The 24,282-nt window shown below is 46.0% G+C and overlaps 1 protein-coding gene across 3 annotated transcripts in view; it reads right to left on the reverse strand.

Annotated features, from left to right (window-relative positions):
• Window positions 1-24,282, reverse strand: part of GPCPD1 (glycerophosphocholine phosphodiesterase 1) — a 733,645-nt gene that overhangs the window by 301,749 nt on the left and 407,614 nt on the right. For all 3 annotated transcript variants that reach the window (XM_078649507.1, XM_078649508.1, XM_078649506.1), the window contains one exon: window positions 22,496-22,588. In XM_078649507.1, coding sequence (XP_078505633.1) covers window positions 22,496-22,588 — 93 coding nt within the window. The remainder of the gene's footprint in view (window positions 1-22,495; window positions 22,589-24,282) is intronic.

Raw genomic sequence — 24,282 nt, forward strand, 5'->3', positions numbered from 1 at the left:
TTTCTTCCCAAAGAGACCAACCCCGTCAAAAGGTAAATCCAAAAGAGTAGCCTGTACATCAGCCGAAAACTCGGAGGACTTTAACCAAGCAGCTCTTCTGGTAGCCACTGAAGAACCCATTACTCTAGCCACAGAATCTGCAGTGTCCATGCCACTCTGAATAACTTGGCGGGCTGCTGCCTGAGTGTCCAAAACAACTTCATTAAAGTTTTTTCTGTCCTCCTCTGGAAGTTTAGCAGACAATTGTTTGACCGAGTCCATTAGGGCATGCACATATCTACCAAGCAAACAAGTAGCATTTGTTGATTTTAAAGCCATGCTACCTGAGGAGAAGACCTTCTTAGCGGCTTGATCCAATTTTCTGGAGTCCTTATCTCCAGGAACATGGGGAAAAGAGCCTGCTGATCTATTCGCACAAGCAGCCTGAACCACCAGACTCTCCGGTGAAGGGTGAGATGACAAGAACTCAGGATCTCCAGGAGCCACCCTATAACGTCTCGCCACCGATCTAGATACGGCAGGTGCAGACAAAGGCTTTTGCCAAACTTCCAGAATTGGCTCGGTCAGAGCTTCAGTGAAAGGTAGAGTTGGCTCAATGACAGAAGAAGGCGAATGTAAAACTTCTGTAAGGATATTAGATTTGAACTCAACCGTTGGTAAAGTTAAGTTTAGCAATTCAGCAGCTTTTCTAATTACCATATGGTATGGTACCACATCCTTGGAGGGTGCATCTGAAACTACAGGTAAACTCCATTCTGGAGAAAGTTCAAGACTGCTTGCAGAATGAAGATCTTCAAAATAATCCTCATGTTCTTGAAGTTCGCCTTCCTCCACTTCAGGTTCCATATACTCTTTCTCCTCCAATAGACGTTGGGCTCTACGTCTCGACCACTCCATACGGATCGAAGTCGACGGATCCGGTAACGACTCCGATGGAGTCGGAGCCGGCGTCGACCGAGGAGCTGGAACAACAGGAGGTAGAGAAATAGGAACCAGCGTCGATCCTCGATCCAAATTTCGAGGTCGCTCCGGAGTCGGCGAAGCCGTGCGCGGAGTCGATGACCTCGGCGGCGCTGAACCGATCCAAGAAGGATATGGAGTCGGCATGAAAGGTAGAAAAGGCGCCGGTGCATAAGCTTGGGGACACCCAAGTTAAAAGACAAAGGACCCATAGGACCCGCAGGTGCTCCAGTGGGGTACATTGCCCTCGTATATACTCCATACATAGCATTTAGGAAATGCGATGGATCCTGACCAGGACCAGGAAAGGAAGGGTAAGAACCCATTGGTGGATTCGTAGGAGGCTGTACTGGATTCGGTTCTTCCTGACCTTTTTGACTTTCCAGTTCATCCTCCGGAGTCGAAGATTGAGGAACCTCCACGACTTCATCATGTTCCGAAGACTGACCCGAAGCCAGATTCGGATCCAGTACCGGTTCCGGTGTATGTTCTCGAGATCGTACCGGAGTGGTACCACCAGCAGGAGACGGAGACACAAACTCCTTGTGATGTTTCCGAGAAGACTTCTTCTTAGAGTCCGAAGCCCCCGAATGATGGTGAGAACTATGCTTCTTCCTCTTATGCTTTCTCTTCGAGGAACTCTAAGCATGCACAGAAGCAGACTTCGATGGCGACTCCGATCTGACCCTCGACCTCGAACGTGACTTCGATCTTGACTTCGGTCTCGATCTGGAGTGTCTTGATCTTGATCTCGAAGATCTACCGGCTTCTTTATTTTTAATTTTGGCTAATAAAAGTTTAGCCTCTCGTTCACGTAGAGCCTTCGGATTCATTTTAGAACAGGCTCGACAGCCCTTGACGTCATGATCCGACCCCAAACACCATAAGCAATCTTCGTGCGGATCGGTGATTGACATCATCCGGGCACACGAGCCACACTGTTTGAATCCCATTTTCTTCGACGACGTCCTCGACGAAGAACAAAAACAGTAACAGACAAAAAGTAACAAAGTCTCTATCTGTAACTACAGAAGATCCCTGAAGCCGTTAGCGTCGACGACGCGGAAAAAAGGGAACTGATGTCATCACGCCGACGTAGGCCTAATAAGGGGTCGGTGACGTCAGACGGAGTCGCGCGCGATGCCGCGTTCCTATGACGTCGTCCACGCCGGCGTGCTACAAAGAAAAATTCCGAACGTTGCTGACGCAAGGGGGATATTTACAAGGTGAGGAATCCACAAGGCAGATGTATCTATCAGAACACCTGCACTACACTCCCCCGGACAGAGGGGAGGAATGCCTTCAGTGCAAGTCGGATCGCCCGCAGCTCCAGAAGGTTGATGTGGAGCTGGGACTCCGCCGGAGACCAGAGGCCTCTGATCTCCGCCTCTCCCATGTGGCCCCCCCAGCCCTGGAGGGACGCATCCATCACAACCACGTGCTTCGGTTGGGGTAGGGAGAGGGATCTGCCGCTGACCCAATCGCGGTCTGAGAGCCACCACTGCAACGGTCTTGCAGTGCCCTCCGACATCAAGACATGGTCAGACAACTTGCCCTGATGCTGGGCCCACTGAAACTTCAGGTCCCACTGCAGAGCCCGCATCCGCCACCGGGCGTGATGCACCAGAAGGATGCAGGAGGCCATCAGCCCCAGAAGCCGCAGCGTCAACCTGACCGAGACTCGGGATAAATGCTGAAAGATCTGAATCAGAGCCTGAATATCTCGAACCCGCTGTTTGGGAGGATAAACCCGAAACTGCGCAGAGTCTAGAACCGCTTCGATGAAGAGGAGCTTCTGAGAGGGACACAGGTGTGACTTCGGCACATTGATGGAGAACCCCAGCAGGTGCAGGAGGTCGGCCGTAGTCTGGAGGTGGCTGACTACTGTCTGGGGCGAGCCCGCCTTCAACAACCAGTCGTCGAGGTAGGGGGAAGACTGAAACCCCTAACCTGCGCAGATGAGCTGCGACCACCGCCATCACTTTCGTGAACACCCCTGGGGCGCTGGTAAGGCCGAAGGGGAGCACGGTAAACAAAGTGCTCGTGGCCTACCGTGAACCGCAGGTAACGCCGGTGGGCCGGCAGGACGGGGATGTGAGAATAAGCGTCCTGCAAGTCCAACGCTACCATCCAGTCTCCAGGGTCTACGGAAGTAAGACCTGAGCCAATCTCAGCATCTTGAACTTCTCCTTCCGAAGTGTCAAGTGATCCCCCGACACGCGGTGGTACTGCGGTGGCATGGCTGGAGGGGACGCCTCGAAGGGGAGGGAGTAGCCCTTCGGACGATTTGCAGCACCCACCTGTCCGAAGTGACAGTGCGCCAGTGGTGGTGGTGATGGCGAACCCTGCCCCCCACTGGCGTCACATGGGCCTGAAAGCACGGACTAGGAGGGTTTTGAGGCGGATGCTGCAGGGGTAGGTGTGGACTGGTCTCGCCGTTGTCCCCGACCGCCGCCACGGCGGATTCCACGGCGTGCCTCTTGGGCCGCTTCACCCATCTCTGTGGGACATGGTCGCGGCCGTGCTGCCAGAATGCCCGTTGGAGGTACGGGCTAAACTCGACCAGGCCCTTGTGGCGGGCCGAGATGCTGCACGGTATTCCATCCGGTGTGGGCTGGACACTACCTACTCTCTAGGCAGAGCGATGGCAACGACGGTGGCGATTCGTCGCCACGCCTGGTTGAGGTCGCCAATTTCTCGGCCGATGTCCAAAACACACTTATGGACATGCCGTTCGATGGCCGTCGCCTCTTTGGTGACACGGCAGACCATGAGCTTGAGCGCTTTAAGGACTCCAGGGCTACGGCCAAGTCCTTGGGCCTCTCGGCCCGCGCCAGCAAACAGGTGCCTTTCGCCCAGAGGGGCCCCCCAGCCCCGGAGACCGCCACCCCCGGGGCTTTATACAATTATGTGCAGGGGGCTCACAGGCCCCCCCAGCCCGGGGCTTTATTATGCATAGGTGGGGGTGCTCAAAGGTCCCCCCAAGCCTGGGGACCACCACCCCCAGGGGCTTCATTAGAATATATGCAGGGGGGCTCACGGCCTCCTGCAGCCCAGGGGACCACCACCCCCCGAGGCTTTTTTGTTTTAAAAATAAACCTGTTTTGGGGGGGGGGTTCAAGCACCCTGGGGACCGCCACCTCCCCGGGGCACTAAGAGTTTAAATGGGGGGGGGGGTCTGTTATGGACTCCCAGGCCCCGGGGAACACCACCCCGCGGGGCTTTGAAAATGTTGGGAGGGGGCTGCGCGGCCCCCCTCCTGGAGCCTTGTTGTGGCCCTGGGGACCGCCACCCCACAGAGCCGGCTCCTGCAGTGTCCCGGGGTGCCCACCCCCGGGACACTGTAGTTTGCTATGGCATGGTCGGAATTTACAATGGTCCTTATGTGTTGGGGAATGCGTTTGTGTACTGGGAATTTAGTACTGCCGATGTCCTTACTTGTATTTACTTGTTCCGGGCATGGGAAGAGAGTCCGCGTGCCCTGTAATGGCAGCTGTAACATTTTTCTATAAGTTGCAGCCAATCAGATGGTTCAGTTCTGCTACACTGAAACTGCTGATAGGATAAAAAGTCTCTTGGCCAATCAGAAACCCTTATGATTTTTAAAATAAAAATGTACAGTACCGCAGGACTCCTTCAGAGCACACTTTCCAGATATACCTGTGTTTTTTTAACCCCTTCATGATCACACGAAGAACATCTTTAAATGGGACTTCCTCGAAGAACAAGTTACTTACCTTCGGAAATGATATATCTGTAAGAGACATATATTAGTTATAGATTCCTTACCTTAGAATTACCCCCAAGCGTCAGACTGGATCCAGAGGTTTCTTTTCTTCAGTAGTACCCCTGCGTGTCGGTAGGTGGCCTCGGTCGACTCCGCGTTCGACATTGGCGTTGTGATCGCCGGAATGGCGTTGAAGAAGAAGCCACTTCTGCGTTCTGACGTCAGTTCTTTACATGATATTCCACGCTAGAAGTGCAGAGCCATGCAAGACACTGACCACTGGTGCACGAAACAAGAGCCCTGAAAAAGGAGTCCCTTGCTCTAGAAGTCAGTTCGCAGATCGGGGAGGATGGGTGGGGGAGTATGGGATCTATAACTAATTTATGTTTCTTACAGCTATATCGTTACCGAAGGTAAGTAACTTGTTAATCTGAAAGAGACTATTAGTTATAATTCCTTACCTTCGAATAGATACCCCAGCAATATCAACCCCGGAGGTGGGTCTGCAAACCAAATTCACACCAAATGTCCTGGAGAACTAAACAACCAAAGAAGCCGTCTCTCCGGCAGTAGTGTTTAGTGAACATGTGCAATGATGTCCACGTGGCTGCCTGGCAGAGGTCATTGAGTGGGACTCCACGTCCTGAAGCAGTAATGGCTGTCGTCACCCTGGTGGGGTGGGCGCACAACCCTACTGGAGGTTCCTTTTTCCCCAAGGAATAACTAATTTTAATGCGAAGAACAACCCATTGAGAGATGGTTCATTTTTGCACGGCTCAACCTTTCTTGATGCCCACATAGCCAAACAAAGAACTGATCATCCACCCAGAATTGTTTTGTGCAATCCAAATAAAATGATAGAGCACATTTCGGATACAGAGGGCGGGAAGAAGGTGGGCAAAGTGATGGACTGTCCTATGTAGAAAGAGGTAACCACTTTGGGAAGAAAAGGTCTAGTTCGAAGAACAACTTGGTCCGGATGAACAGCAAGGAAAGGAGGTTTAGAAGAAAGAGCCTGAAGCTTACTCACCCTGCGAGCAGAGGTGATGGCAACCAGAAAAGCAGTCTTTAAGGTCAAGAGTCTGAGAGGACAATTATGTAGCAGCTCGAAAGGAGCGCACATAAGGAAACTCAAAACAAGGTTCAAGTTCCACTGGGGCATTACGAAAGGATTAGGAGGAAACAGGTGAGTAATACCCTTAAGGGAACTAATTACAATAGGGGACTTCAAAAGTGAAGGCTGATCAGGAAGGCGGAGAAAGGCAGAAATGGCTAAAAGGTAGCCCTTGAGGGTGCCCAGAGCAGAGCTCTGCTGGGCCAAAGAAAGCAGGAAAAGGAGAACCTCAGAATAGGGGGCAGAAAGGGGATCCACCTCCTTTGCTGCCCAACATGCCACAAATTTGTTCCATCTACATGCGTATATTGTTTTGGTAGAGGAACGCCTGGCTGCCAAGATAACATTACAGACTTTAGGAGGAAGATCAAAGGCTGTCAACTGTCGCCGCTCAATCTCCACGCAAGGAGGTGGCGGACATAGAGGTTCGCGTGGAGGACCGTCCCATGCTTCTGCAACAGAAGATCCTCCCAACGGGGCAGTCTGACTGGAGGATCGATGGCCATGTTCAAGAGCTCGGGATACTAAGCTCTTCGTGCCCAGTCCGGAGCCGCAAGAATTACTTGGGCCTGGTCGCGCTTGATCTTCTTAAGCACTCTGGGCAGAAGTGGTATAGGTGGAATGGCGTATAGAAGACTGCAACTCCACTCGCGACTAAAAACGTTGCCTAGCAAGTGCTGCCTTGGAAATTCCGATGCGCAGAAATGCAGACAATGCGCTTTCCCTCCGGTGGCGAATAGATCTAACCAAGGCTCTCCCCACTGCTGAAAGACACCTTGCACCACCTCAGACTCCATTTGTGATCCATCAAGCACCGGCAGCTAAGTTCATCCGCCCTGGCGTTCAGGGAGCCTGCCAGGGGTAGAACCACCAGGCAATTGCCCTGATGTTCCAGCCCCTTCCAGAGACGAAGGGCCGCCTACAGAGGGTCCAAGACACCACTTTGCCAGGTTTGTTGCAATACCACATGGCAGAAGTGTTGTCTGTGAACACCTGCACTACTCTTCCTTGGACAGTTGGAAGGAATGCCTTCAATGCTAGATGAATCGCCCAGAGCTCAAGAAGGTTGATGTGGAGCCCGGACTCCGCTGGAGACCAGATGCCCCTGATCTCCGCCTCTCCCATGTGACCGCCCCATGCCATGAGAGATGCATCAGTCACCAATGTGAAATCTGGTTGGGGAAGGGAGAAGGATCTGCCGTAGACCCAATCCTGGTTCATGAGCGACCACTGCAACTGATGTGCAGTCCCCGTCGAGATCTGGATGACATCGGACAGATTCCTCTGATGCTGTGCCCACTGGCACTTCAGGTCCCATTGCAGAGCCCGCATATGCCACCTGGTATGATCCACCAGCAGGACGCAGGAGGCCATGAGGCCCAGCTGCTGCATGGTCATTCTCACAGAAATCCGGGATAGAGGCTGGAACATTGGTATCATAGCCCAAATATCCCGGACTCACTGCTCTGGAGGATAGGCCATAACTGCGCTGTGTCCAGAGCCGCTCTGATGAAAAGGAGCTTCTGAGAAGGGTTCAGGTGCGACATTGGCACGTTGACTGTGAACCCCAGTGAATGCAGGCAGTCCACCGTAGTCTGGAGGTTGGCAACAACAGCCTGGGTCGAGCTCTAACTTAACAACCAGTCGTCGAGATAGGGGAAGACTGGAACCCCTGATCGGTGCAGATGAGCTGCGACCACCGCCATCACTTTCGTGAACATCCGAGGGACACTGGTAAGGCCAAAGGGGAGCACAGTAAACTGAAAATGCTCGTGGCCTACCATGAAACGTAGCTAATGGCGGTGGGCAGGCAAAGACAGGGATGTGAAAATACGCGTCCTGCAAGTCCAACGCTACCATCCAGTCTCCAGGGTTAAAGGCAGACAGGACCTGAGCCAATGAGCCAATGTCAGCATTCTGAACTTCTCTTTCCGGAGGAAGCGGTTGACGTCACTGAGGTCTAGGATAGGATGCAGGCCTTTGTTCCTCTTGGGCACCAGAAAGTGGTGGGAGTAGCAACTACGACCTACTTCTGGCACAGGGACTCGCTCGATAGCTCCCTTGGCCAAGAGAGCCGCAACTTCCTGATGGAGAAGGGCCAAGTGATCCTCTGTCATGCGATGGAGTGTTGGTGGCATGGAGGGAGGGAGGGAGGGGTAGTCTCGAAGGAGAGGGAGCAGTCCCTTCAGACTATCTGCAAAACCCACCCGTTGAATGTGATGTTGTCCCAGTGGGGGAGGTGATGGCGGATCCTGCTGCCCACTGGCAACTGGTGGCTCTGAAAGGTCGGACAAGGAAGGTTTAGAGGCTGCTGCAGGGGGACACTGGTAAATTGGCCCGCCTGCTGGCCCCCAGACCCACGGCGGTGGGTCCCACGTCCCCAACCACCCAGCGGCTAGGGAGTTTGCGCAGGACTCTGGATCTGGGCGGAACGTGGTGGGGCACCCCATCCATAGCCATAAAAGGGGCAAAAAGCAGACTGCGTCTGGCGAGAGGTGATAGCGAGGCTCAAGGATCTCGCGGTAGCCCTGGAGTCTTTAAAACGCTTGAGCACATTGTCCACCTTGTCGCAAAACAAGTGACAACCAGCAAAGGGCATGTCCAAAAGAGTTGATTGGACATCGCCCGAGAAGCCAGTGGACCTCAGCCAGGTATAGCGTCTCAGGGCTACAGACATTGAAATTGTTTTGCCTAGCGAGTCGGCGGTGTCCAGCCCACAGTGAATGGGGAACTTTGCTGCATCTCTCCCCTCTGCGACCGCACGGGAGTATGGCCCGGGCCTCATGCAGCCACTGGGGCAGCACCTGCGCAACCATGTCTCACAAAGAGTGGGTGTAACGACCTAAGAGACATGCAGTGTTTATGGACCGCAGTTCTAAGCTGGCGGAAGAAAACATCTTCCTAAGATAATCCTGCTTTTTGGATGCCCGATATGGAGGAGCAGTGGGGAAAGCGCCTTTGGACGTTGAGGCTTGACCCACCAAGCTCTCAAGGGTAGGGTGTTGGGAGAGGAAATTTGGGTCACCCGGGGCCGATGGGTGGCGTCGGGCAATTATCCTATCCACAGGAGCCCCTGTGGTGGGCTTGGACCAAGTGCCCAAAAGGATGTCTGTGAGGGCTTCATTGAATGGCAGCAGGGGCTCCGAAGAGGCTGCTGCTGGTTGAAGCACCTCAGTCAGGAGGAGTGCCACCGTAGGTAATTCAAGGCCCCAGGCTTCGGCCGCCCTAAGCAACACCAAAGCGTAAGAGGCCCCCTCCTCCATAGCCATGGTAGGGGGGAGAAAGCATACCAATGTCTGGGGATGTATCCAGACCACTGGCCTTACCCAGTTCCCCTCTTCAGTCCGGCTCGTCAAGCTGGTCTGCCAGAGGGTCGCTAGCCCCTCCCAGTCCTCCTCACCATCTTCTGGCTGCCACTCAGGGTGATATGGAGCGCCAGGAAAGCACAGTGGTACAAAAGTACCAGTCGGCGCCATTACCGGCGTTGGCCGACGCAAGTCCGGCTCCGTGTTCAAGTCATGGGTGAGGCCGGGGTCGATGCCGGTTGGGCACACAACCGGTGTCGGAGGAGGCAGAGGTGTCGTCCATGGAATCAGCGCCGGAGGTGCCATAAGGTTGACCGGCACAGATCCAGATCCAGGCCTGCATCCCTGGGGGCCCTGTGGAGCAGAGGCGGGAGCAGCTGGCAATAAAGGCCTACAACCCCCAGCAGAGTCCGTGGTGCCCGAAGGCGCACCGGCAGAGTTGGGTTGCCCAAATATGGAGTGGAGGACTTCGTAAAAGGAACGACGTTGGGCAGGGGTTGCAGTGGCTCCTGGGAAGTGAGGGAAGCTCGGAGCCAGCCCAACAGAATCAGCGGGCGGAGCTGCGCAGAGAGACGGTGCTTTTTTGTCTTCTTCTTGTGCTTAGACTTACCCAAAGACAAAGCCGAGTGATGGTGGTGACTCTGCGACCGGACCCGCGACCTCCCTCTCGACCGGGACATAGTGTAGTGTAGTTCCTATATTCCCAATAGGCTCTGCGCATTGGAATAATATAAACAGCAGTGTAGACGTAGGACTGAGGTCGACTAGGTCTCTACTGACTATATTAGACTTAATTAGTTTTGCCAGCTAGCTCAGAGGTCACTAGAAACTTTCTCGAATAAACAAGGAGGAGTTTAACTTCCCTGGGTAGACAAGAAGGGATTAGCTTCTGACAACCATAAAACATGACAACTTTGCTCCCTCAGAATAAGAGTGTATCTCTAGAGTCGTGTGAAAACAATAGACAGTTATTTCACTCAGTCAATTGTGCATACTTAGTTTCACCAGAGTGCAGAGAAATAGAGAGACGGGCGTTTTCAATAAAAGGTGTTATTTATTGAGCAGTCTTCTTTCTCATGCAAGAGAAATGAATTGCCACAATTGAAATACTTATAGTAAAGTGCCTACAGTAAAAGGAGTATTATAAAATAATACTGTAAAAGCATTGATATAGTTTCTTAGCCATATGATACTTTAAAATAGATAAAATATATACATACATAAATACATTGACTGACGTACTCAACTGGTGCTTCTAAATACGCCTACCCCGGTGTACCTAACCTAAGCCTAATACGTGGGAAGGAGTAAGTAAGTAGCAGTTTAAGTTAAGTTGGTTTTGCCAAGAATCTGAATCAAGAGTTCTCTTTAAGGGTTTAGTCAGCTCAGTACCTGGGTAATAGAAAGCAGGAGGTCAGGTATCTCTTTCTCAGGACTTGATATCCCAGCAACCCGCAAGGGCAGCTAGAAACACCGAAGCTGGATTTCTCGGCTGGAGAAAAGACAGCGTCTCTCTCAGTGCGTCAAAAGGGAGGGGAGGCGTCCGTGGGCTCTCGCATCAGCTGGGCTCTCGGGCACGTAGATAGCCGCTCTGCTCCAAACCACCGTGTGTTTGCTTATGGCAACGTTGGTATATTTATACCTGAAAGGTGCCAGGTTTGACGTAAGGTTGGACATAAGACGTCAATAAAGATGTCACTAAGAACTGGCCGTCCTTTCAGTGCTCACAGGAGTTCTAGGACAAATAAAAACAGAAGCATGGGGATTTCCCAGGTTGCTGGAGGTTTGCTTTGTTTAAAGAACGCGTTGTACTCTCTAGGAGTCTGGGGAAGTAGCCTTGCTTAATTTGGACTGCATGGGCTACGACTAAATATGGATATGATTCTTATGCCTTTATAAGGATATTATTTATTACAGCCATATAAGGGCATACATTAGGAATATTGAATTAGGGTCCTAGATAGAAATACCACACCCACTCCACGATCTAATGTCCCTCATTACTAAAACTAAGCAATAGTAAACAAATAATGGTGCATGTGTTTTCCAACCCACCCCAAAATACATAATTTGCATTTGAAATGGTATATGGTAAATACACGAAAATGAGAATTGGTACTGTACGCTTTTCAAGCAGTAATATCATTCAGTTAAAAAATGCATATATATATCAGCTGAATGAATTGCGAAAATTACACATGAAATGGCTCTGAATACAGAAGAGAAGGTCGAGACCATTCCATCACATATTAATACAAATGCTGTACATGTGCTAGAGGCAAAATATTGTCTCTAGAGTTCCTAAAATAGAAGCTCTGTTCTCTAAGAATAGTTCTACTTTAAGCAGAGTACATGTGCCAGAAAAAGGTAAATATTTTGGAAGTGAAAAAAAAATAATTTCGCTTTCAGGGGAAAAAAATAGTTCCAAATGTTTTCAGTAGCTTTTGTTTATCAAAGCTGAAGGCCGAATTCAGAGTTCAGGGAATGCTGTGTGCTTGTTGCTTAAAAAGTTATTCTTTTTGTTCAGGGGAGAACATCATTTCAGACAGATTCGCAAAAAATTGGTCTACGACATCAGGTAAAAGTTCGACCAAGTTTGAAAATGCTGTAACAGTGCATGTGTGAGAATGATTGTCATCATCGATGTCAGGATCAGCAATGCTCACAGAAGGTTGTACCTGTGTGATGCTGCTCTCATCTCGTACTCCACTGCCACATACTCGTAGTGGTGAAGTCTCAACGAATGCAGTCATCAGAATGGGTAGCCGCTGGGGACAACACGATGCATGAGCCGTTACAGGACCTAGCAAGGTATCTGTATCCATTGGTACTGCTGATGGTAGTGTAAGACAGACGTCCAACACCCATTCTTCTCCGCATAGCATACATCGAAGCACAGGTAAGATGCAATTTTGCCAGATAGGTCTGAATGAAAGATACCAGATCATATTCAGATCTCTTAGCCGGGCTAATCCGAGGACTTTAGTTATGCGGTCCCGATAGCATATAGCTAGGATCGTTTCTTCCATCGTTGCTGGAGTCTTGTCTGTGACTTGGCTTGCCATATCGGAGCAGAAGGATCAAAAATAAAATTCCTGCCACGAGTCCCAAAAGTAGAGGTAGGCCGCCAAAGACAGAATGGACAAAATTGGGAAAAATGGCCAGAACTGTTTCGAAGGGTGTTAACAGTCCCGAAAAAATTGTCTTAAATACATGTGCAATGCCACTAGTATCTGACATGTTTAGGATTTGGCTCAACATTTTTACGAAATGCACGGGGCAATTTCTTGATAAAAGGGGATGTATCTCTGCCGTTGTCCTTGCAACTTGCAGATCATACGTTTCCTTGGACGAGGTCAAAGGCACAGTTGTCTGTAAATGAATAAACTTCATTCTGCTTAAAGTATCAATTCGAATAGAAGAGATATTCAAATAAGGCCATATTGGAGCCTCCATGTCTGGAGTGCTGTTTGGATACAATACTTGCATACAGCAAGTGACCATGGAACTAACGCTTACGAGATAGGCTTTCCCTGGCACCATGCCACAATAGCTGTGGTCATTTATTAGAATATAGCTCCCGTTAGAAAGCTGTCTAAAGAATGGCTCTATCTGTGTTGCAGGAGTGCCTTGCAGGTGACATTAAAGGTTATTCGAAGACCCTTCGCAGGCCCCATGCAAGTTAATACTTTGACACAGAAGTGTACCGCTTAGTGATCTTTTACAATTTTTACCACTAAGGAATACATCCTTTTTCTTTTCACTGTAACATGTGTGTGTATAAGGTAATTTCCATGTTGACTTGATGTACCCTTTACCCAACCTTTCATACTGGCCCGCTGGTATATACTCTTGGCAATATTTAAATCGGAAAGTTGTTATCGGAATTGTAATTATTTCGTGTATTATCCATTCAATGACAGGTCTTTCTGACATTGTCAATGGTAATCTCTCAAGTTTTTCAATGCTCAGAATCGTATAGTCTGCTCCTATTTGTGCCAAACTGATTTGTTTATTAGTAAGGTTAAAGATGGAGAATAATGACGTTGTGTTGATTAATCGCCATAGTACGTAGCCTGAACGCAGATTTTGCAACGTCCAGACAAGCTGTACAATAGAACGTAAAGACTGACCATATTGTAACATTAGTAAGTCCTGCTCTATTATATCAATAGCAGATGATACAATACTGTCCAGTGAATATATTCTGGAGGACAGAGTCGTTAACCCATTGTCCACAACAGAAAGTGATTTTTCCAAATTAATACGATCAATTTCTCGTATTTTTTCTGTTGTTTCAATTTGCATTACTTTCCAAGCTTCGTTGTACGCAGCGTATATACCGGCCGCTATGAAACGTTTTTTACGCTGTTTGCGTGGTCCCAGAATAAAATCACGCAAGTCAGCACCGTCTTTAAGTAAAGTCAAGTGTTGCTTAATTTGCCAGTGTGGATTTTTGTAGCCATTCGAGGCATAGTTTCCCTACACTGTATGTTGTAACTATCCCTGGATGTTGTCTCTGGGAGTATCTTGGGTCTGGCCTGGTCATTTTGAACCCCTGTGTTTTGTTCAGGAATCTATCTTGACAGTTATTTGTGTCTGTGGGCCAGATCAACCATTTTTTCCAATCAGGATGTGTTCTGTTTTGGTATAAAATATGGGATACGTCTATCTCCATATCAGGAGTGCTATTACTATCAGGTATGGGCTTTGGAATAGACGGTTTGTTTAAGTCTTTAATCTCGGCTAGGCCAAGACAGGTAGTCTGTTGAATGGTGTCATTCAAGAATATTATTTGTTCTGGGATCATGCAGGCTCTAAATAATGCTTCTAAACCTTGGACCTGCCATTCTTTTGTACCCCAGATGGTTTTTGTTTCAATGTTGTTTTTCCAGAATTCAAAACCAAATGTAATCATTTTTTCATAATAATTCAGAATAGATCAATTTAGTATTTGTCAGCATTGTTTTCGTTCCTGTCGTATTAAACATTTTAAAATAAAACGTTTCTGCATCACTTGTGTTAAACCCTGAGAAGTATGGGAATTTCTCATAAAATGTTTTTGAGCTGCTTTTAGGTGGCGTTGCACAATGTTCCCATTGGTTATAATTAAAAACATTTCTAGGTTGAGCAGATTTATGCAAATAGTGATGACCAAAGTGATTATAACAGTACATTTCTTCATAATTTGATGAACCCTGTAATCATGTTCTGTAAATTTTGCTGACATTACTAAATCGGACATCATGTTATTAATATTTTCAAAGTCCCAATCATCAGAGAAAGTACTTGGTTTTACAAAGTCACTTAATGAAACCTTAAACTAGTGTAGATATTTCAAGAGCTCAATCGGGCCAAAAATGTCAAATTCAGTTCTGTCCCATGCTACCCCACCGGGAATTGGATTGGCTGTGACATTCACTGATGATAGTTCTCTTTTCTCGATGTGAGATGACGTGTGAGGCTTTAGGACCAAGTTGATATTCTGACTTGCTGTGTCCATTGTACTGTATTTTCCTTCAATTAATTTTCCCAAACAAAGAACCATGATGAGCCAAAGCAGGAGGAAAAGTACACCTAACACAATCCAAAATTTAATCCATGGAGAAATCAGATAGGTTTCTTTGAGTTGATGAAAGAGTTCAGTTACTTTGTCTTTGAAAGTTTTTGTTGCTGGTGTTTCTTCATGGTCACTTGGATCATCAGAAAAGTCAACGAAATTGATGAAGTAGCCAGATGCAGTTCTGTCAATTGTTGGAATTGCTTCCGAATTTTCATTTGCTTTTGGATTTTTCTTTGTTTCATTAGCATAGTCTGAGGCTACATCGTTGTAGACTGGTGTTTGACGAACTGTTGCAATTTGGGTTTCAAGAGGCATAAGTTCCATGGCTTTGTTGCATAGTCCTTTTTTATTCACTGCAGGTTTATTGAATGTGATTAGTCTCTCAGTTTGAACCTCTTGTATTGTAGCAAATCTTGGTACTCTGCTATTTCTTGGGAGTCCACTGGGCCTACTACTTATTATTGGCCACATGATTGTGGTTTTACCAGGTCGATGGATACAACTCGGTTCTCCTTTTTACCAGCAAGGGGCGGTAGTACAACTGATCTTGTTCCGCTGACAGCTAAGACAGGTACTGCTTTTCTGTAAGAAGGCCCAAATTCCTTCTTCACCGCAATCTTCTCTCTGACCAGATCCCCAATCTTCGGAATCCAGACAGGTCTTGCTGGGACAGGTGGTTTTTCTTCAGTGGCTGTTGGCTGTTGCTTTAACTTTATGTTGCTCAGGTTTCGTCATGGTTCATTTAAGTCCTGTAAAACAGCCAAACGGTCTTTGATATCAAAGCATTTTTCTTCTACCACTGAAGTGTGACTATCAAGGTCCTGAATGTGCATTCTAGTAACGAACAATAGTTCGTACGGACTGAGACCTTTTAGAGAATTTCTTGGCAGATTATTAAGACTACGTTGGACACTTGTTAAATGTTGGACTCACCCATCACCCGAACCTAATACCCTCGCCATTATAGATTGCTTTATGTCCCGTTTTTTTCTTTCCACTACCACATTTCCCTCAGGATGGAATGGACAAGAGTACCGCAATGCAATGCCCATGCCGGTCATGGCCTCCTTGTAAGCCCTAGAGCTAAACGCAGGACCCTGGTCAGAATGTAGCATGCCAATTGCGTATGTGCCGATAAAGACTCGCAAATCTTTTATAACAGTTCTGGCGTCAGCCGAGCGCTGGTGTCTACATTTTAAGTGAATCTAGTCTTAAACATTAATGGGACGCATTTCTCCGGCTGGATTTTTACGTATTTATAGCCTTATGCTTTCTAAAAGAAGGGTCCTGGCAATAATACCCCGGTCGGTTCACGACTGCGATCTCTGTTGCAGTTTGGACAGCCCATTGCAAATGTGTTATGTTGCAGGCTCATCCCCGGCCACCGGTATTCTGATTGTAATTCTTTCAGAGATTCCTTGATCTCTTGGTGCCTTGGACCCAATCCCATGTGTGCCGCTTCAATCAAGAAGACTCTCCTGTTAATGTTTGGAATTACTCTATCCCCCACTCCAGGGATTTGAGCAAAAGGAACGGAGTTTGCATCAATTATGTATGTATTACTGAGTGGATAGTTCAGAGGTAATGCTGCATAATCGCCTTTTAAAGACGCTTTTACCGCCAGCATAGTTTCTCCGTCTATGTATTTTTCTGATCGCTTTTTTGTGGCTACGGAAGCCGGTTGAGCTGCTTCCGCTGTGGCTGTGTCAGACAATGAATTCCCTGCAACATGAACGCCATCACGTTGTTGACTCAGTGTATGTATCACGTGAGTCTTTTGTAGTTCTTTCTGCAAAAGCACTACCTGTTCCCAAAGCTTTTTATGCTTTATTGTGGCACCTGTGTCATCTTTGTAATCGTTTTGAACCCAGTCTGCAAGTCATTATTGTAAGACCTGACGCAGTAATGCAAATCGCACACTATTAGTGTGGGGAATTCGCGATCGGCATTTTCAAGCGCCATCTTTAAAGATCTTATTTCAGCTCGCTGAGTTGAGCAGTTTGAGTGATTCAGTTTTTGTAATCATCGGTCTGAATTTACTCAAGCGCCAGCGACCTTTAACAATCGCGCACGCTGCGTTGTAGGATTTTTTCTCTACATCGTAGTGTTGTGCAAATCTGTCCATGTAGATTACATATGTGTACTGTTCGAGAGGCAGAATTTCGGTTGGCAGAGGATATTCTTCTTCATATTCTATATTTACTAGTTTTTTCAGTTTCGGGTCAAAATAGAATTTCACGTCTTCTGCAGCAAGAGAATTTTCCCATTGTATCCATTTTGGATCTAATGCCACAGCAGTCAAATTGCGTGGGTGTGTTAATGCCTCAAGGGCTGATTCTTCTGTTAAAACAGTTATCCTTCTGCCTTGGGCTCTTTCTTTTACTACAGCAGTTTGAACCGCTATTAGAATTTTTTCAGTAGAACTGAATTTCATTTCAGCTTTTGTGTACAAGTGAGATTTGTAAGCTATTGGTACAGTTTCTCCCTCATTAGAGGTCAGGTACGTGAATCCGCATCTTCCTGGGATGACTCGGATTACAAGGTTGCGTATGTTTTAGCGTGTTTGCAATTTTGTTTTAGCTAACATGTCGGTTTGCAATGATCTTAAAATTTCTGTGTGTTTCTGAGTCCAATTGATTGGTTTGAAATCAGGTTTTATTAATTCATAGAGAGGTTTAACCCTCTCTGCATAATTTAGAATGTATGTTCTTCCGAAATTCAAGAAACCTAGTATTGATTGTAAGTTCGTCAGCGTTTTAGGTGCTTGGAGTACAGCACACTTCTCTAAGAAGTTGTCTGCTAGGCTTTTGCCTTCACTTGATAATTCATATTCTAAAAACAGGACAGTTAGATGGGCAATTCGTGACTTTTTAAAGTTGAATTTGTAACCCTCAGCTGCGAACCCAAGTACTATGGTGTTCACTCTTTTCAAGTGAGTATCCAGGTCATCATCTGTGAGACAGATGTCATCGACATACGATAATGCTTCATCATATTTGTAGTAACTCTGTTACCCTTGCTGAGAATAATCCTGGGCTATTCTTGAATCCCTGTGGGAGTCGACAGAAGGTGTTTTTGCGACTCCATTATTGAGAACGCGGTCAAATACCTGCTCTCAGGTGCAATGTTTTGACAAAAGAATCCATTAGAGATGTCTAATGTCGTTTTGTATTTTTTGCGCACGATGTTATTCATTAGTGCTGCACTGTGTGAGTTTTGTACTGCAAATGTTTTGCAACATGAGTTAAGGTGTCTGTAGTCCAAAACTAGACGATATGAATCGTCTGGATTGGAGACAGGAAACAAAGGATTGTTCATTTGTGAGGTGCATGTTTCAATCACCCCTTGGTATTCAAGTTGATCTAAGATCTCCCTGACTTGCTTCTTAGTTTCTTGTTTAGCTGGGTACTGCCTTTGTGCAGTGGGTTGACATTTTAACTGGATTTTGTGAGGAGGAGAGTCCTCATCCCATCCTACATGATTTTTATATAATGCAGGAGCTTGGGCTACTGCCCATTTTCTCGTATATGTATATTTTCTATGAATCGGAATATGATTTGAGAAGGCAGGCATAATCATTTCTTCGCCCTGAGGGCACTCCCTGACAAACTCTTGTGGCCAGTCTTTCTCAGCTAACAGGATGTCATAGCCTTTTGAAAGGTTATCCCAAAAGAGACCCCTTACTTTCCTAGTCTTATCTCCCTCTATACGCAATGTTATTTCGTATATTTTAAGAGGTTTGCTAACTCTGGTTTCTGCAGTTTCCACCTGAATGTATTCATTCGTGTCCACTGTCTCCAGAAGATTCATCAAGATCTTGCAAGCTATTGTCACTTCTGCTGCGCTGTCTAGCATTGTCTGGGCCCACTCTCCGTTTTTCAGTTGTGCCCACAGTATCCTCGGCATGTTTAATTATTTTAATACTGGCTACCTTCTTTCTTAGAAATTGTAATTTTTTACTTTGATGAACAGGTTCCTTGTCTTTGGACTTGACGTGCTCTTCCCTGTGTTCTGACCGTCCTCTTCTTTCCGATTTCTGCGAGGAAGTCTGAAAAGATCGAGAGGGACGTGTATCAATATATTGATATCTATCAGGTTTTCTCAATTTATCCCTATCTCTAAGGTTGTATCTTTTCTCAGAGGGCTCCCTCTGGGGAGACTTGTTTCCTTGGTCCGGAGATCTATCTCTCCGTTGAGGAGACCTTCCTCTGGACTGGAATAGTTTTTCTTTGGGAGTGGATTGTTTATTTCCATCCCAACTCTTTTTAGGAGTGTTTAGATTATTTTTAATAAATGTCTTTTCAGGATTTTCAAGTAGTTTGGGGTTTACTCGTTTTCCTCCCAAACTATCTCTACCTAGTTCTTCATAGCATTTTTCTATGATTCTGGCAAGTTCAAATCGTTGGTCTGCTATATCTGTTTCTTTCAATCTCTGGCGGATCGCCACAGATGCTGCTTCTCCTTTTATGTTGGCTAATAATATAGCTGAGACCTGCTTGAAGTCTTTCAGTAATTTCATACCCAGAGTTAAAGCAGGTTCTGGACCGTATTCATTTTGAATCTGTCCTAGTAAGTCTGGTATAACCGCCAAGGACGGAACACCATGTGTTTTTGTGTAAATTGAAGCAAAGACTGTGCCCCAAGTGTCACAGTCCTCCACATGTGGTGCGATCCCCTTTGGAAGACAGATAGTCAGAATTCTGTGTTTCTCAGTAGGCGCAGTATCAGGAAATACTGCCTCTATTTGAGTGATTTTCTGAGCTAACCAGAATGGAATTTGTTCCCGTTTTGTAGGTACTTTGCCAATGGCTGATTGTATATTTTGTGGTGTGATTTTATTTGTGTTACCCTGGTGAGGGGTGGTCTCTGGAATTTGTATTGCCGGTTGGACTGTTGAAGTCCTCATGACATATTGGACCAATTGTCTGTGTATTTTAATTAACAGTTTTAGTTGAGCTAAGAGCTCTAGGTCTGACATTTTATCAATGTCTGGATGTGGTGTGTAGCTGGCTAGAACCGGCCACGTCGCTCCTCGTCTACCTAGTGGACCGAGCCTGGTGATGTGATTTTGATGTTTTAGGGCGCCTTTAAACCAGAGCAGGTGCTCTTGGTAATTTAGTGGGATTTCAACATCCTCAAAAGGAGTGTATTCATCCGGAGGTTCCTCTATTTTGTAATAGTGGAATTCTTTTGTTACAGCGTTTGCTGCTGGAAAGTTTATCCATGAATAGAATACCTCTGTCTGCCGATATTCATGGGCCTCTACCACGAATATGACTGTACCACCTCGTGATGTCAGTCCATTTTCTATAAGTTTAATAGTTATAGTTCTTCTTATATTTGCCGGAATGAGTATAACATTCGGGTCATTTTCTTGGAGACTTGTGTCATCCGCTAGGAGTTGAGCTGCTATTCCAGCTGCCTCCCTTTCGTCTTCACTTTCAGTCATTTTTACTAACAGAAAGCTTTTTGTTGCAGATCAAGTTTCAAGGAAACAAAGATTAGGTGCACAATATTTTGGAACACTGTATCTTTCAACGTTGACTAAACCAAAAACTATACTTAGGAATCTCTTCCTACTAAGTTCCGGCGGATTTTAACCTTTTACCCACTCCAGACGTCTTTTGGAGTTTTTACGGGAAAAAGGGGTCTGTGTGAAAAAGCACGACTGAGTTACTCTAGTGTCTTGCGTTAGATTATCGCCTTACCAAACGTTGGGCGCCATGTAGTGTAGTTCCTATATTCATAATAGGCTCTGCGCATTGGAATAATATAAACAGCAGTGTAGACGTAGGACTGAGGTCGACTAGGTCTCTACTGACTATATTAGACTTAATTAGTTTTGCCAGCTAGCTCAGAGGTCACTAGAAACTTTCTCGAATAAACAAGGAGGAGTTTAACTTCCCTGGGTAGACAAGAAGGGATTAGCTTCTGACAACCATAAAACATGACAACTTTGCTCCCTCAGAATAGGGGTGTATCTCTAGAGTTGTGTGAAAACAATAGACAGTTATTTCACTCAGTCAATTGTGCATACTTAGTTTCACCAGAGTGTAGAGAAATAGAGAGACGGGCGTTTTCAATAAAAGGTGTTATTTATTGAGCAGTCTTCTTTCTCATGCAAGAGAAATGAATTGCCACAATTGCAATACTTATAGTAAAGTAAAGTGCGTACAGTAAAAGGAGTATTATAAAATAATACTGTAAAAGCATTGATATGGTTTCTTAGCCATATGATACTTTAAAATAGATAAAATATATACATACATATAATACATTGACTAACGTACTCAACTGGTACTTCTAAATACGCCTACCCCGGTGTACCTGACCTAAGCCTTATACGTGGGAAGGAGTAAGTAGCAGTTTAAGTTAAGTTGGTTTTGCCAAGAATCTGAATCAAGAATTCTCTTTAAGGGTTTAGTCAGCTTCGTACCTGGGTAATAGAAAGCAGGAGGTCAGGTATCTCTTTCTCAGGACTCGATATCCCAGCAACCCGCAAGGGCAGCTAGAAACACCGGAGCTGGAATTCTCGGCTGGAGAAAAGACAGCGTCTCTCTCAGTGCGTCAAAAGGGAGGGGAGGCGTCCGTGGGCTCTCGCATCAGCTGGGCTCTCGGGCAAGTAGATAGCCGCTCTGCTCCAAACCACCGTGTGTTTGCTTAAGACAACGTTGGTATATTTATACCTGAAAGGTGCCGGGTTTGACGTAAGGTTGGACATAAGACGTCAATAAAGATGTCACTAAGAACTGGCCGTCCTTTCAGTGCTCACAGGAGTTCTGGGACAAATAAAAACAGAAGCATGGGGATTTCCCAGGTTGCTGGAGGTTTGCTTTGTTTAAAGAACGCGTTGTACTCTCTAGGAGTCTGGGGAAGTAGCCTTGCTTAATTTGGACTGCATGGGCTACGACTAAATATGGATATGATTCTTATGCCTTTATAAGGATATTATTTATTATAGCCATATAAGGGCATAAATTAGGAATATTGAATTAGGGTCCTAGATAGAAATACAACAATAGAGCGGCATGGAGCTGACTGCCAGGCCTTGAGAAGCTTTCCGGACTGCTCCCACAAAGACTTCGGGTTCATGGCCCGACAGTTGGAGCATGACTTCGGGTCTTGGTCGCGCTCCAGACACCAGAGGCACAGGAGATGTGGGTCAGTCACACGGTTTGAAGCCGGTCCGTCAATGTGACATCCCTCCATGCCCCAAGAGTCGAACAACTCGGAAAAAGAAGTCAACAAAAGTAAAAAAACTCTAGTCAAAAAATGACTAAGGGTACCGCTCTCTCTGGATTTGCGCTGGCTGGCGCGGAAAAAGAAAGCACTGACATCAGCGCAGAGGGGCGGCGTCTAAGTAGACACCGCAACGTCATCCCATTGGTCACTACGCCAACAACGATCGCGGAGTCGACCCATGCCACCTACCAACATGCAGGGGAACTGCTGAAGAAAAATTCTCCGGATCCAGCCTGACACCTGAGATTAATTCTCAGGTAAGGAATATACAACTAATAGTCTCATTCATATGATGGCTGACTAGAGAGATACATATCTAGATAGATCTACATTTATCTACCTATATATACACAATCCTGATTCATCTATAAAGATATATCTATAGTCATATCTAGATCTATAACCGCAGACTCCTAGAAGAGCCATTGTCAACACTTTTCCCAACATACTGATTAACATGGGAAAGAAGAATACAGTTACTGCAAGAGTGGCAGAAACAATGGACAAAAGGTAATAAATATGCCCAAGTGTCTAGTCATACAAAATGACCTCATATACATAATTTATAGCATGCTTCTACATACCTTTTTCATTGATATGCAACAAGTGAGGTCATGGTATATCAAGGGCACGAAATTCTTGGAAAGATGCACATCAAATTCCACGTATGCAGCCCCCTACAGCAAAAAAACAAAATACTTCATAATTAGTACTTACTCTTTTTTCATCAAAGATCGTTAAAAGTCTTCTCACCAGCCCAGCCAGGGGGAAACCAAATATGATGCAGCTTTCCACTTCACAAGAGCCCTCAAACATGTATGCTGCTCTAGAAGCCAATCCCCTTTTACTTTTGATTTCAACATTTTACCTTCAGTTTCACTAGATTTTAATGAGGAACAGCGAAGAGGTAAAAGTTAGCATGCACGAATATTGTAAAGAAGCAAAGTTAAGGACTAAAAGTACCTCAATCTCCATTAACATGCATCAGTTTAACCTACTATTCTGTGTTCTCTCTTTATGGAAATTTCTGCTACAAGAATGGGAGGGTGCAGTGTATACACTGATGAGTAAACCACAAAGATTGGAGGGGATCTCTTGCTAAAATGCATATAGTTAATACAGATGTGCAAGTACACTTAGTGGCTGCACTACAATTTACTTTTAAAGCTTCCTGCCTATGGAACAATGATGGTAGATATCTGGCGAAAGAGCCACAGTCAGTCATAGTTTAGAATACCAAAACAGACAAGACAATATGGCTTGACAGGCACTGCATGCCTTAACATCTGCCCTATAGAAGTAATAAAAACTTAGCAAAAGCATTACAGGATACAACGTTAGGGCCCTAGCCACAGACTGCAAAGCCTCACCAATAAGGAACAAGGAAGATACACTTTTTGACTTTTATAAAACTGAAAACATCTTTGAGCTAAAGGAATTGTACCATCCACATTGAAGACAGCCTTGAACAACATGACTTGGCTCACAAGGTCTCTCTTAAAAAGTTATGGCAAGAAGCAAGGTCAATTTCTCCAGGAAAAGAGATCGAAACCGAAGGGCACCTCTGGTTCAACAGAATGAAGTTACAAACAAGTAACAACCACCCTGAGGTTGAGATTCATTAAAAGTAGAAAAAAAGGTAGAAAAGACAAAAGAAATGTGTTTGACTCATTAATTAGTGGGTACCCCATGGGCTTGTTGAAAGGTGCTTTCCAGTGGTTAATATGGGTGTGCCTGCATTCCCTGTGCCGCGTATCAGCTAGCCATGCCTCAGGGCAGTGTTCGCGAGTATTGAATATTGGGTGGAAGGGTAGGCAGAAGGCCATGCCTACCAAGTGCCTACCAAATACTGTGGGTAGGCACACACTACTTCATGAAGCAGAAAGGAGTTACCATCTTGTGACTATTACTCTTAGTGCTTAGCCCTTAACCCATTATCAACTTTAGATAATCTCTGCCACCAGGCGGCAGGACAGAAATTTAGCTTTCGACTGTTTTAATACAAAGCTCTCCCAAACTGGTGGTAATACATGTGGACGTAAATCCTCACAGTTTCTCTTTAAGTAGATAAATATAAGCCAAGTGGAGTAAGTTTTCTAAATAATGTTTGTCACGGGTAAAGTGTGGAGTCGCTTTACAAATAAACTTTATCCAACTTGCATATAGTGGATGATACCATTCTCAATATGTGGTCTGATTCCACAACTCCTCAGAAAGGTAGGAGGAAATTTTTTTAAATCTGGTAGCCTAATACAACTTCACAGGAAATGTTTTCATGGCTTCAGGATGAAGATTGTATTGTAGGTTTTACTACATGTAGTAGCCCAGGCAATTGCCAGGTACATATCTGACAGCCCTAGAAAATATCTCC

The sequence above is a fragment of the Lissotriton helveticus genome, chromosome 6, assembly GCF_964261635.1.
Source record: "Lissotriton helveticus chromosome 6, aLisHel1.1, whole genome shotgun sequence".
Lineage (NCBI taxonomy): Eukaryota > Metazoa > Chordata > Amphibia > Caudata > Salamandridae > Lissotriton > Lissotriton helveticus.